Here is a 15,169-nt window from a genome sequence, read left to right on the forward strand (position 1 = left end):
CTAAATCCAGAGGCAGGTGAAGTGTAGTGGTCCAATGTCTGACAGCTTGGTCACCAATCTGTCGGTGAGGATGGTGTTAAAGGCAGAGCTAAAATCTATAAAGAGCATCCGTGCATAGCTCCCCTGATGTTCTAGGTGGGACAGGGCAGCATGGAGAGCAGTGATCACAGCGTCCTTTGTAGACCTATTAGCTCTGTAGGCAAACTGGTGTGTGTCGAACAAGGGGGGGTTGAAAGTCATGATGTGGTTCCTGATGAGCTTCTCATGCCTGCCTGCTGTTGTTGCTCTGCAGGTGGTCTTCAATCTTCCTCTTATAGTCCAACTTGGCCTCTCGGATGCCCCTCTTCAGGTTGGTGCGGGCTGAGCTGTAGAGAGCTGCGTCGCCAGACCTAAAGGCTATATTTCTCTCCTTCAGCAGCTTCTGGACCTCACTGGTCATCCAGGGTTTCCAGTTGGGATAGACCCGGATGTGTTTCTCAACTGTAACAGTGTCTGTGCAGTGTGCAGCTGTGTATTTAATATAGCTCAGCACACTGTCACTGAACAACTCCAGGTCTGGGTGTTCAAAAATACCCCAGTCGGTCCTCTTGAAAAAGTCCTGTAGCTGCTGGGTGGCTCCCTCTGGCCAGGTTTTAACTATCTTTGTAGTGGTGGGAGCAGTTTTCCTGAGTGGGGTGTATGCCGGGATCAGGAAGAGTGATACATCGTCAGACTGGCCCAGGTGCGGTAATGGCTTAGCCCTGTAGCCGTGCTTAATGTTCGTGAAGACTTTATCCAGTGTGTTGGCTCCTCTGGTGGCGCACTTCACGTGCTGGTGGAATTTGGGGAACACTGGTTTTAAATCCACATGATTATAGTCCCCCGCGACGATGTGCACGGCGTCCGGGTGTCTGGTCTGCTGGATGCTAATGCCGCGGTGAAGCAATCTGGTGGCTGTGCTGGCATCAGTCACATACTCTAAGTCCGGGGAGCAGTGACTGTCTACAGTCGCTGTGTTTGTACACCAGTTGTTGTTCACATACAAACACGGTCCCCCACCTCTGCTTTTCGCAGAGTCGCTGGTCATGTCGTGGCGCTGTATTGTGTAGCCTGTTAGCTCGATAGTGGAGTCCGGAATCGACGAGTGGAGCCAGGATTCTGTGATAAGCAGAATTCAGGCTGTTCTAGACGATGTTGTTGGTCGCCACCTGTAGCCTCAGTTCGTCGATTTTGTTGACTAGGGATCTGGCGTTGGTGAGGAAAGCACTAGGAAGCGGTGGTTTAACAGGCTGCCTCCGTAGCCTCGTTTGCGTGCCGGCCCTGCAGCCTCGCTGCCGCTTCTGTCGCCAGCCCGTGGGGGTGATGATCCATGGGGAGCCGGGACTCCTCGCTATGTCTGCCGGAATGTCGTGGAAATGGAGAAACTCTGTTGTAACACTTCTCTCGTTGCTGTAACCGATCCTAGGAAGTTCAGGCCGGTTGTAGATGTTGTTCGACCAGCTAAATGTAGATGTCACCGTATACAAAACTAACACACTTCCATACAAAGCACTAAAATGAGGAGCACCGAGCCGCTGTGTCCGTGCGCACCGCCAACTTCCTACTTGATTTATATTGAGGAGACAATAGCAGGTCTCTGCCGTCTATGTTTTTGAATATTTTTGAATTTTTTACACCTACTGAGAACAAACTAATGTAGTGATTAGCTGTAACTTGTAAAACTATTCAATGAATGGATCAATATGGCTCATTGAGAAATTCAGATATATTGCATGAGCATGCATGTGCACACATACACACAAGCATTCACAAATAATATTTTTGTCCCTGCCCATAAAACCTCCTACTGTGCCTCGATAGGTGGTGAGCAAGAATAAACAATATAGCAAGTCAATAAAATGGGTGATGTATGATGGAACTGAACTCAGAAAATAAATGAACCAGAGCAAAGTCATGAGGGGATTTTTAGACACTGGCCTTCTCTTGCTAATGTTGTTCTCTTACATTTCATCTGCTGTGTCCTCCTCTCTTTATTCCCCCTCTTGTCAGTCACATGAACAGTTTCACCTCAATGGGATGCACAAGAATGGAGATGTGATTTTAGGTGGACTTTTTAAAATACACTTTTTTTCCACTGATCCTGATCTGTCCTTTACCTCACAGCCACAACTGCCTACCTGCTATGGGTGAGTCTGTGAAAGATCCAGATGTTATTATTTGCAGTATCTGAACTTTAGCTTTCCTGGTGTTTAATGCATAACAAATATTGCAAAATGTTTTGCTTGCGTTTCTGTTAGTGTTGATATTATAGGATTCAGAATGGCTCAAACCATGGCCTTTGCTATTGATGAGATCAACAGAAACTCCAACCTGCTGCTTAATGTGACTCTGGGATACACTCTGTATGATAACTGTCTTGACCTAGGGATTGCATTTCGTGCAGCACTGACCTTAGTCAGTGGTCAAGAGGAGCAAGTTACATTAAAGGAGAGCTGTGTAGGAACTCCTCCAGTTCTAGGGATTGTGGGTGATTCTTCCTCTAGACGTACTATTGCCATATCCACAGTCATAGGATTGTACAGAGTGCCTCTGGTAAGTTTATCTGCCTTCTCTGTGAATCATTGTTGGATATAATTTCAATGCAAATGCTAAGTTATAAACATGAAATAGTCTACATTAAAATGTAAAAAAAAAAAAGTCAGCAATCAATGACCAGCATACGTGATCTGTTTCTTTTTTTTTTGCAGGTGAGTTATTTTGCCACATGTTCCTGCCTGAGTGATGCACAAAAGTTCCCATCTTTCTTTAGAACGATCCCAAGTGATGCTTTTCAGGTGAAAAATAGTCATGTTCTGTGTTTCGTTTACAGAGTTGTGTGGTGTCAGATATACAACTTAAAGACAGTGATTAAACATGAACCTGTTTAGCAGGATTTCTAGTGAAAGATGACTCCAGTCTGTGCGCTAATCCCTGTGCTTTGTGTCCACATAGGTGAATGCTATAATTCAGATTCTAAAACGCTTTGGTTGGACTTGGGCAGGTCTGATCATCAGTGATGAGGATTATGGAGTCCATGCTGCCCGATCCTTTCACTCTGATCTGGGTCCAGCTGGTGGAGGTTGTCTGGCTTACACAGAGATCTTGCCCTGGGGTGACGACCCTGCTGAACTAAGGAGAATAGTGGATGTGATGAGGAAATCTACAGCCCGAGTGGTGATTGTGTTTTCAAATAAGAGTCACATGATTAAACTCATGAGAGAGGTCAGTCTGACAAAAACCTTTAGCCTGTATACAATAGACTTTAATGTTGCACCTGTTTTTTAATGTTGTCTGTAATTGCGGGTTAAAAACCTATATAATATATAAGTATAAATATAATATTATATAAATATACTAATATACTAATATTTAAACTTATGTACGTGTATGTGTATATATATTTGTATACATATATGTGTGTATATATATGTATATATATATATATATATATATATATATGTATATTTATGTATATGTACTTGTGACAATACAATGAACAGGTGGTGAAACAGAATGTGACAGGCCTGCAGTGGATTGCCAGTGAATCCTGGACAACAGCTGATGTGCTCCAGACTCCTCACCTCATGCCGTACCTGGGTGGAACACTTGGCATTGCCATTCCTCGCGGAGAAATACCAGGACTCAGAGACTTCCTGTTACAAATACATCCTGCCCTACATCACAACAACACATTTGGAAACAGCATGGTGAGTTTCCCACTGAATTGGTACATGTGATAACTACTGGGATTAGTTTTAAAATAAATTATATTTGATTAACAAATGATTAACAAATTAATTATCTTCCAGGTGAATCAGTTCTGGGAACACATATTTCAGTGTAGATTTGCACCACCTCCAGCAGGTTGGGTGGAAGATGGAGGAGGATTATGCACTGGACAGGAAGTTATACAGAATGTGGAGAATGAATTGGTAGATGTTTCAGACCTCAGAGCAGAGTATAATGTGTATAAGGCTGTGTATGCTCTGGCATATGCTCTTGATGACATGCTGCAGTGTGAGCCAGGGAGAGGACCTTTCAGCAACAACACCTGTGCTCATTTACAAAGACTGGAGCCATGGCAGGTGAGATATCAGTTTACACTCAACTCTTAATTAAACTTAATCCTATGTATTTCTTGAAGACTTAAATTAAATAGATAATTGATAATAAATAATAAATGAAAGCATCTCACTTTCCCTACACAGTGAGGTGATAGTGGATTGTTATATCAGTTCAAAGTAGGTGTATTTTAGCAATGGGATGTTACCTAAAAGGAAATGATTTGGTGAAAATGATAATGCGGTAACATGTTTATTCATGCAATAATTAGTTCGATTTTTCATTTTAGGTACCGCTGTCTCTACAAATATACAGTGATTAGTAATAGTTTCATTTAATTGTCATGCCTCAGCATTGGTAACAGCTGAGGGCAGAGGCATTGCTTTGAAGATGTCCATATGCACATCGGTCTTCCCCATTTTTGTAAACGTCATATCTTTGGAAAATCCTGTCGACTTTGCCCCATATTCTTGCTTTGGCACACACTTGACTCAAAATTGTGAATCTGTCGGTTAGCTGAGGCAAACTTGGCAGTGATTGAAGTTTTCTTTCTTTTTCCTTCTTTATCTGTTTCTAATCCCCACAAAGCTTGTGTATTATTTGGCAAAAGTCAACTTCACCACAACATTTGGTGATGAAGTGTCGTTTGATGAGAATGGTGATACCTTGCCAATATATGACATCATGAACTGGGTGTGGCTCCCTGATGGAAGAACTATAGTTCAGAGAGTGGGAGAGGTTAAGAGGTCAGCCTTCAAAGGAGACAAACTTACACTGGATGAAGATAAAATCTTCTGGAACTTTGAACCCAAACAGGTTGCTTTTTAATTTTTTCAGACTATATTTCTACTTTAACCAACTCTGTGAGCTCTCAGTCTCAGTGCAATCTCATGTAACATTTAAAAAAACTCTATATAAATGTATAAAAATAAAACTCTTGCCTTTGCAGCAAGAAAACCAGGTTCCTGGTAGGAACAAGGGCCTTTCTGCATGAAGTTTGCATGTTATCCCCGTGGGTTTTCTCCATTGTCTCCAGTTTACATGTCATTTCCACCCATTGTCCAAAAACATGCAGATTAAGGCAAATAGAACACTCTCAAAAATTGAACATAGATGTGAGAGTGGATGGTTGTTTGTCTCTATGTGGCACTGTGATGGACTGGTGACTTGTCCATGGTGTACCTCGCCATTCATCCCCTAACTAACTAAACCCCATGTCCAGACCTCCATTTTATGACTGTTGACCATACTCAAATGCTTAAGCTCCATGAAACACATCACATTTCAGGCTATAAGATAAAACTTTCAACCACAACAACCCTGAATTGCTTGTTTGAGGTTATGTGAGGTTTGTGGGTATCACCACCTGTGCAACACGTCACTCAAAGAATGCTCTGACATTCAAATGGGAGGAAACATCTTGTGAGAAATTGCCACTATGGGAAATGTCACAGGCCTCATTTTATTATGAGTGGAACTGCAGCCATGTACATGTGGGTGGACATGATTAGTGACTCTCTGCAGACATGGAAGATGGAAAGTATTAAGAGGTCCTTAAGGAGTAGAATAACATATATTTTCTCCACACAGCCTCCTCGGTCAGTGTGCAGTGAGAGCTGTCCTCCAGGTACCCGCATGGCCAGAAAGAAGGGGGAACCTGAGTGTTGTTTTGACTGTGTCCCTTGCTCTGAGGGAAAGATCAGCAATACAACTGGTGAGTGTTAAAGGAATACTTTAATGTCTTCATCCTTTTTTTTTTGTTACACGTCCACCAGTGACACTTGGTCCGAGACTTGAAACTGCAACGCTAATTCTGCACCTTTTAGACCCACTCGTAGAGGGACAGGAACTCATTCCTAGAATGTGAACAGTGTCCGCTATCTTTGGTAAGAGTTATGTGTACAGGACCAAGTGTCACTGGTGGACATGTAACTAAGAAAAAAATTAAGATATTTCTCAACTTGGAAGCACAGGTTGGGAAGCACCATTTTTCAAAAATACTACCCTTATTCGAGGAATACAAAGCTCAATGCAAATCGGTGAAGTATTCCTTTAAGTATTAAACACCACAGTTCAGAGATGCTGTATAAACATGTATCTCATCACTTCTCCTCTTTTCTCAGACTCCATGGAGTGCACCAGTTGTCCAGAAGATTTCTGGTCCAGCCCCCAGCGTGACCACTGTGTTCCTAAGAAAACAGAGTTCCTCTCCTACCATGAGCCTCTGGGTATCTGCTTGACAACCACCTCACTGTTGGGCACATTTATCTGTGTTGTTGTTCTGGGCATCTTCATCAATCATCACAGCACACCTATAGTTCGTGCCAACAATTCAGAACTTAGTTTTCTTCTCTTGGTGTCGCTCAAATTGTGTTTCTTGTGTTCATTGCTCTTCATTGGACGACCCATATTATGGACTTGCCAACTAAGACATGCAGCATTTGGCATCAGCTTTGTGCTTTGTGTCTCATGTATCCTGGTGAAAACCATGGTGGTTCTGGCTGTGTTCAGGGCCTCCAAACCAGGAGGGGAGTCCAGTCTCAAGTGGTTTGGTGCTATGCAGCAGAGAGGGACAGTTCTGGTTCTGACTTCTATTCAAGCAGCAATCTGCACTGTCTGGCTTGTCTCTGCTTCACCAATGCCTCATAAAAACACCCAGTATCACAGTGACAAGATAGTTTATGAGTGTATAGTCGGGTCCACAATTGGTTTTGCAGTTTTACTTGGTTATATTGGTTTACTGGCTGTCCTCAGTTGTTTGTTAGCTTTTCTCGCAAAAAATCTTCCAGACAGTTTCAATGAGGCCAAACTCATCACTTTCAGCATGTTGATCTTCTGTGCAGTGTGGGTGGCCTTTGTCCCTGCTTACATCAGCTCACCAGGCAAATATGCAGATGCAGTGGAGGTATTTGCCATCCTGGCCTCCAGTTTTGGCCTCTTGGTGGCGCTGTTCGGACCAAAATGTTATATAATCCTGTTGAGACCAGAGAGAAACACAAAGAAAGCCATCATGGGTCGTGGTAACACAAAGTAACATTGTTAACACAGCAGTCTCTTAATCTGATCCTATCTTTTTTTTAAGTAATAATTACCAGGTCACAATACAAGCAATAAAGATTTTGTGAAAAATATTTAAATTATTCTATGTAATCTTTCTTTAACCACCTATTATGCCACGGTTGAAAAGCATTGCAATTTTATATCTTTACTTCTCGTAATAACAAGGATAACATTTCAATTATTTCATCTTTATGTAGCCATGCAATCTCAGTGAGATCAACAAAAAAGACCTGCAAAATGTGGGTCCACAAATTGATATAGGAGTGTAGCTATGGCTCATAGGGTTTGGTTCACTACTGGTGTGTAACAAGGATGGGCTAGATGCAGAGTTGAAATTCACTGTCACTAATTTGTATGTGCAAAAATAACACATTTTAATTATTCTAATTCAATTAGAATTACTAAAATGTTCTCCTGCAGGCACCACTAGACTTTACTGGGTGACAGCAAAGTGAATAAAAAAAAAATAACAGTTGTTTCAATTAACACAACAGAGTATTTGTCACTGTCACTTTCAAGGCCTGTTGAGGCTAAATAATGTACAACAAGACACAGGTGCCCAATGAAACTCGGACTTAAAATGGTCCAGCACAAGCATCCTCACTGACCGACTTCCATAAAGCACATATTAACACCCTATTCTACATAACCTTATTCTACCTCTATTACAACATGAATTAAGGTTTTTCCTCATTAAGGTATTAATATGTGCTTAATAATTACTAATAAAGGTCTGGTATGCTACTTATATACATAGTTAGTAAGCACCTAGTTAATGGTGAATATGTGTTCCCTAATCTAAAGTGTTACCAAGTACTGTTACTTTAATATAATAATTACTCAAGTAGAAGTAAAAGTACTCGTAAAAAAGAATTACTTGAGTAAGAGTAAAAAAGTATGCAGGGAAAAGACTGCTCAAACACTCAAGATTACAAGTACTGAATTTCTCCGGATTCATTTTCGAAATATTCAGAGCAACACAAATGGTACAAAATTGACACAACATAAAATAAAACGGCAAAGTTCAAATCAAGATATGTTAAATAATAGTATTTTAAATAAAACAAATAAATACAGTCTATGATAAAATAAATAACCCTTGAACTACTGCAATAATACATTAATTCTTTGGGAAATGAAACACATCACCCTTTAACTAAAAGTACAGTAAATTAGGATTATCCAATTCAGACACATCGGCAGCTAAGAGCTGAAACAACTGATAGTTGAAACCTGGCGTCCAGAGTGTACAACAGAAACCCAAAGACACAGTAAACAACGAGCCACTGGTGTGTTTTAAGTCCACTTGAAGCCAAAATCTGCGGCTAACAGCTGGTGCCGTGGCACGGAGTCACATCACAAGTGTTGTCATGTGACTCCATGCCAATCAAATGCAGCCAGTTGCATTTGATTGGCAAGATTTTGTCAGCAATAGCCAACAGGGAGAGAAATAGATTGTGCATCTAATAAAAAAAAAGATATTAAAAAATAAAGTAACGACTGTCACTTAGCCAAATGGAACGACGTTAAAGTACCGTTATTCCTTCAAATATATACTCAAGTAAAAGTAAAAGTATGTTGCAATAAAACTACTCCTAAAATTACAATTTATCCAAAAAGTTACTCAAGTATTTGTAACGGAGTAAATGTAGGACATAACTACCCACCTCTGCACAGGGTGCAAATGATTATTGAGCTGTGTTCAGGAGGAATGACAAACTACACTGGAGATACTTTCAGAGTTTATGGTATATAATGTGATGTCTTATAGTTTAAATTAGATAGATGACTAGTGACTGGGACTAATATACTAGTAAATGTTTAAACAAAGGAGCCAATGATGACTGTGACTCATCACAAAAACACCTATGAGAAGTGAAACAGGAAGTGTAAAAGCTCAATTTCGTGTCTGCAGGTTGACCGTTGAACTTTTATTGCAGCAGTGCTCTTTTTTTTCTCTCTCCCTTTTCTCTCTGTTGAACTGTGTTGTGCTATTTTTCTTCCAGTAGGTTCACACAAACACTAAGATGTGCAATGCTGCCCTCCACAGTTCACAATCACATTTTCACCCCCATCCTGGTCTCAACTCATCAAATGCCCTTTCTTATTTCTGGAGATGAGATCAACATCTGTGACATATTGAGGAGACAATGGCAGGTCTCTGCCATCTATGTTTTTGAATATTTTACACTTACTGAGAACAAACTAATTAGGAGTGATTAGCCGTAACTTGTAAAACTATTCAATGAATGGATCAATATGGCTCATTGAGAAATTCAGATATATTGCATGAGCATGCGTGTGCACACATACACACAAGCATTCACAAATAATATTTTTGTCCCTGCCCATAAAACTTCCCACTGTGCCCTGATAGGTGGTGAGCAAGAATAAACAATACAGCAAGTCAATAAAATAGGTGATGTATGATGGAACTGAACTCAGAAAATAAATGTACCAGAGCAAAGTCATGAGGGGATTTTTAGACACTGGTCTTCTCTTGCTAATGTTGTTCTCTTACATTTCCTCTGCTATGTCCTCCTCTCTTTATTCCCCCTCTTGTCAGTCACATGAACAGTTTCACCTCAATGGGATGCACAAGAATGGAGATGTGATTTTAGGTGGACTTTTTAAAATACACTTTTTTACCACTGATCTTGATCTGTCCTTTACCTCAAAGCCACAACTGCCTACCTGCTATGGGTGAGTCTGTGAGAGATCCAAATGTTATTATTTGCAGTATCTGAAGTTTAACTTTGCTGGTGTTTAATGCATTACAAATATTGAAAAATGTTTTGCTCGCGTTTCTGTTAGTGTTGATATTATAGGATTCAGACTGGCTCAGTCCATGGCCTTTGCTATTGATGAGATCAACAGAAACTCCAACCTGCTGCTTAATGTGACTCTGGGATACAGTCTGTATGATAACTGTCTTGACCTAGGGATTGCATTTCGTGCAGCACTGACCTTAGTCAGTGGTCAAGAAGAGCAAATTACATTAGTGGAGAGCTGTGTCGGAACTCCTCCAGTTCTAGGGATTGTGGGTGATTCTTCCTCTACACGTTCTATTGCCATATCCACAGTCATAGGATTGTACAGAGTGCCTCTGGTAAGTTTCTCTGCCTCTCTGTGAATCAGTGTTGGATATAATTTCAATGCAAATGTTAAGTTATAAACATGTCTACATTAAAATGTAAAAAAAAAAAAAAAAAAAAAAAGTCAGCAATCAATGACCAGCATACGTGAACTGTTTCTTTTTTTTGCAGGTGAGTTATTTTGCCACATGTTCCTGCCTGAGTGATCCACAAAAGTTCCCATCTTTCTTTAGAACGATCCCAAGTGATGCTTTTCAGGTGAAAAATAGTCATGTTCTGTGTTTCGTTTACAGAGTTGTGTGGTGTCAGATATACAACTTAAAGACAGTGATTAAACATGAACCTGTTAAGCAGGATTTCTAGTGAAAGATGATTCCAGCCTGTGCACTAATCCCTCTGCTCTGTGTCCACATAGGTGAATGCTATGATTCAAATACTAAAACGCTTTGGTTGGACTTGGGCAGGTCTGCTCATCAGTGATGATGATTATGGAGTCCATGCTGCCCGATCCTTTCACTCTGATCTGGGTCCAGCTGGTGGAGGTTGTCTGGCTTACACAGAGATTTTGCCCTGGGGTGACGACCCTGCTGAACTAAGGAGAATAGTGGATGTGATGAGAAAATCTACAGCTCGAGTGGTGATTGTGTTTTCAAATAAGAGTAACATGATTAAACTCATGGAAGAGGTCAGTCTGACCAAAACCTTTAGCCTGTATACAATAGTCTTTAATGTTGCACCTGTTGTTTATGTTGTCTGTAATTGCGGGTTAAAAACTTATATTCTAATATACTAATATTTATACTTATATACATACACATATTCATATGTGTATGTATATTTATATATATATGTATACATATAAATGTGTATATATATATATATATGTATACATGTATATGTGTATATATATATACTTGTGACAATACAATGAACAGGTGGTGAAACAGAATGTGACAGGCCTGCAGTGGATTGCCAGTGAATCCTGGACAACAGCTGATGTGCTCCAGACTCCTCACCTCATGCCGTACCTGGGTGGAACACTTGGCATTGCCATTCGTCGCGGAGAAATACCAGGACTCAGAGACTTCCTGTTACAAATACATCCTGCCCTACATCACAACAACACATTTGGAAACAGCATGGTGAGTTTCCCACTGAATTGGTACATGTGATAACTACTGGGATTAATTTAAAAATAAATTATATTTGATTAACAAATGATTAACAAATTAATTATCTTCCAGGTGAATCAGTTTTGGGAACACATATTTCAGTGTAGATTTGCACCACCTCCAGCAGGTTGGGTGGAAGCTGGAGGAGAATTATGCACTGGACAGGAAGTTATAGAGAATGTGGAGACTGAGTTCTTGGATGTTTCAAATATCAGAGCAGAGTATAATGTGTATAAGGCTGTGTACGCTCTGGCGTATGCTCTTGATGACATGCTGCAGTGTGAGCCAGGGAGAGGACCTTTCAGCAACAACACCTGTGCTGATTTACAAAGACTGGAGCCATGGCAGGTGTGATATCAGTTTACACTCAACTCTTAATTTAACTTAATCCTTTGTATTTCCTGTAGACTTAAATTAAATAGATGAATAAATGAAAGCATCTCACTTTTCCTACACAGTGAGGTGATAGTGTTATATCAGGTGAAAGTAAGTGTATTTTAGCAATGGGATGTTACCTAAAAGGAAATGATTTGGTGAAAATTATAATGCGGTAACATGTTTATTCCTGCAATAATTAGTTAGATTTTTCATTTTAGGTACCGCTGTCTCTACAAATATACAGTGATTAGTAATAGTTTCATTTTATTTTCATGCCTCAGCATTGGTAACAGCTGAGGCCAGAGGCATTGCTTTGAAGATGTCCATATGCACATCAGTCTTCCCCATTTTTGTAAACGTCATATCTCTGGAAAATCCTGTCAACTTTGCCCCATATTCTTACTTTGGCACACACTTGACTCAAAATTGTGAATCTGTCGGTTAGCTGAGGCAAACTTGGCAGTGATTGAAGTTTTCTTTCTTTTTCCTTCTATATCTGTTTCTAATCCCCACAAAGCTTGTGTATTATTTGGCAAAAGTCAACTTCACCACAACATTTGGTGATGAAGTGTCATTTGATGAGAATGGTGATACCTTGCCAATATATGACATCATGAACTGGGTGTGGCTCCCTGAAGGAAGAACTATAGTTCAGAGAGTGGGAGAGGTCAAGAGGTCAGCCTTCAAAGGAGACAAACTTACACTGGATGAAGATAAAATCTTCTGGAACTTTGAACCCAAACAGGTGGCTTTTTAATTTTTTCAGACAATTTTTCTACTTTAACCAACTCTGTGAGCTGAGGTTCACTATTATCCATCAGACTTACATGTTGTCATCTAGAATCAGAATCTCTTTACTGTCATTGCACAAGTACATTAAAATTTAGATAGCAGCTCTCAGTCTCAATGCAATCTCATGAATAACATTTAAAAAACTCTGTATAAATGTATAAAAATAAAGCTCTTGCCTTTGCAGCAAGAAAACCGGGTTTTGGGACCTGGTAGGAACAAGGGCCTTTCTGCATGAAGTTTGCATGTTATCCCTGTGGGTTTTCTCCATTGTCTCCAGTTTACATGTCATTTCCACCCATTGTCCAAAAACATGCAGATTTGGGCAAATTGAACACTCTCAAAAATTGATCATAGATGTGAGAGTGGATGGTTGTTTGTCTCTATGTGGCACTGTGATGGACTGGTGACTTGTCCATGGTGTGTGGTCACGCCATTCATCCCCTAACTAACTAAACCCCATGTCCAGACCTCCATTTTATGACTGTCGGCCATACTCAAATGCTTAAGCTCCATGAAACACATCACATTTCAGGCTATAAGATAAAACTTTCAACCACAACAACCCTGAATTGCCTGTTTGAGGTTATGTGAGGTTTGTGGGTATCACCACCTGTGCAACATGTCACTCAAAGAATGCTCTGACATGGGAGGAAGCATCTGGTGAGAAATTGCCACTATGGGAAATGTCACAGGCCCTCATGTTATTATGAGTGGAACTGCAGCCATGTACATGTGGGTGGACATGATTAGTGACTCTCTGCAGACATGGAAGCTGGAAAGTATTAAGAGGTCCTCACGGAGTAGAATAACAGATATTTTCTCCACACAGCCTCCTCGGTCAGTGTGCACTGAGAGCTGTCCTCCAGGTACTCGCATGGTCAGAAAGAAGGGGGAACCTGAGTGTTGTTTTGACTGTGTCCCTTGTTCTGAGGGAAAGATCAGCAATACAACCGGTGAGTGTTAAAGGAATACTTTCATGTCTTCATCTTTTTTTTTTTGTTACGGGCCCACCAGTGACACTTGGTCCGAAGCTTGAAACTGCAACGCTAATTCTGCACCTTTTAGACCCACTCGTAGAGGGACAGGACCTCATTCCTAGAATGTGAACAGTGTCCACCATCTTTGCTAACAGTTACATGAACAGGACCAAGTGTCACTGGTGGACATGTAACTAAGAAAAAAAATGAAGATATTTCTCAACTTGGAAGCACAGGTTGGGAAACACAATTTTTCAAAAATACTACCCTTATTCTAGGAATACAAAGCTAAATGCAAATCGGTGAAGTATTCCTTTAAGTATTAAACACCACAGTTCAGAGATGTTGTGTATACTTGTATCTCATCACTTTCTCTCTTTTCTCAGACTCCATGGAGTGCACCAGTTGTCCAGAAGATTTCTGGTCCAGCCCCCAGCGTGACCACTGTGTTCCTAAGAAAACAGAGTTCCTCTCCTACCATGAGCCTCTGGGTATCTGCTTGACAAGCACCTCACTGTTGGGCACATGTATCTGTGTTGTTGTTCTGGGCATCTTCATCCATCATCACAGCACACCTATAGTTCGTGCCAATAATTCAGAACTCAGTTTTCTTCTCCTGGTGTCGCTCAAATTGTGTTTCTTGTGTTCGTTGCTCTTCATTGGACGACCCAGATTATGGACTTGCCAACTAAGACATGCAGCATTTGGCATCAGTTTTGTGCTTTGTGTCTCATGTATCCTGGTGAAAACCATGGTGGTTCTGGCTGTGTTCAGGGCCTCCAAACCAGGAGGTGAGTCCAGTCTCAAGTGGTTTGGTACGGTGCAGCAGAGAGGGACAGTTCTGGTTCTGACTTCTGTTCAAGCAGCAATCTGCACTGCCTGGCTTGTCTCTGCTTCACCAATGCCTCATAAAAACACCCAGTATCACAGTGACAAGATAGTTTATGAGTGTATAGTTGGGTCCACAGTTGGTTTTGCAGTTTTACTTGGTTATATTGGTTTACTGGCTGTCCTCAGTTGTTTGTTAGCTTTTCTAGCAAGGAATCTTCCAGACAGTTTCAATGAGGCCAAACTCATCACTTTCAGCATGCTGATCTTCTGTGCAGTGTGGGTGGCCTTTGTCCCTGCGTACATCAGCTCACCAGGCAAATATGCAGATGCAGTGGAGGTATTTGCCATCCTGGCCTCCAGTTTTGGCCTCCTGGTGGCACTGTTTGGACCCAAATGTTACATAATCCTGTTGAGACCAGAAAGAAACACAAAGAAAGCCATCATGGGGAGAGGCACCATAAAGTAACACTGTCTTTCTGTCTGATCCACTCTGTATTTTGAATTTAGTGGTGATTATCAGGTTACAAAAGAGGCATTAAACATGTGTTGATAAAAAAGACTTGAATTTTGTTATTTTTCCATAGCCACCTCTTTATTCAGTAATAGGAGTTGATATAATTGTACTTCTTGTACCAAGAACAATGACAAATTATTACACACAAACAACAATGCAGAACTAACAATTATAATAAGTAAAATTGACTACTGTACAAATCACTTGACTTTACTGTGTAACAAAAAGTGAACTCCTGAATCCGCATCTAATCTCTTGATGCAATAACCC

General features: G+C 40.7%; 1 protein-coding gene across 1 annotated transcript in view; it reads left to right on the forward strand.

Moving 5' to 3' along the window:
* The window catches only part of LOC131457308 (extracellular calcium-sensing receptor-like), an 88,337-nt gene extending 73,428 nt beyond the window's left edge, over positions 1-14,909 (forward strand). Inside the window, exon 9 of the mRNA XM_058626281.1 lies at positions 13,941-14,909. Within this exon, the coding sequence (XP_058482264.1) occupies positions 13,941-14,851 (911 nt within the window). The 3' untranslated portion in view covers positions 14,852-14,909. The remainder of the gene's footprint in view (positions 1-13,940) is intronic.
* Positions 14,910-15,169: the final 260 nt, after the last annotated feature.

The sequence above is a fragment of the Solea solea genome, chromosome 3, assembly GCF_958295425.1.
Source record: "Solea solea chromosome 3, fSolSol10.1, whole genome shotgun sequence".
Lineage (NCBI taxonomy): Eukaryota > Metazoa > Chordata > Actinopteri > Pleuronectiformes > Soleidae > Solea > Solea solea.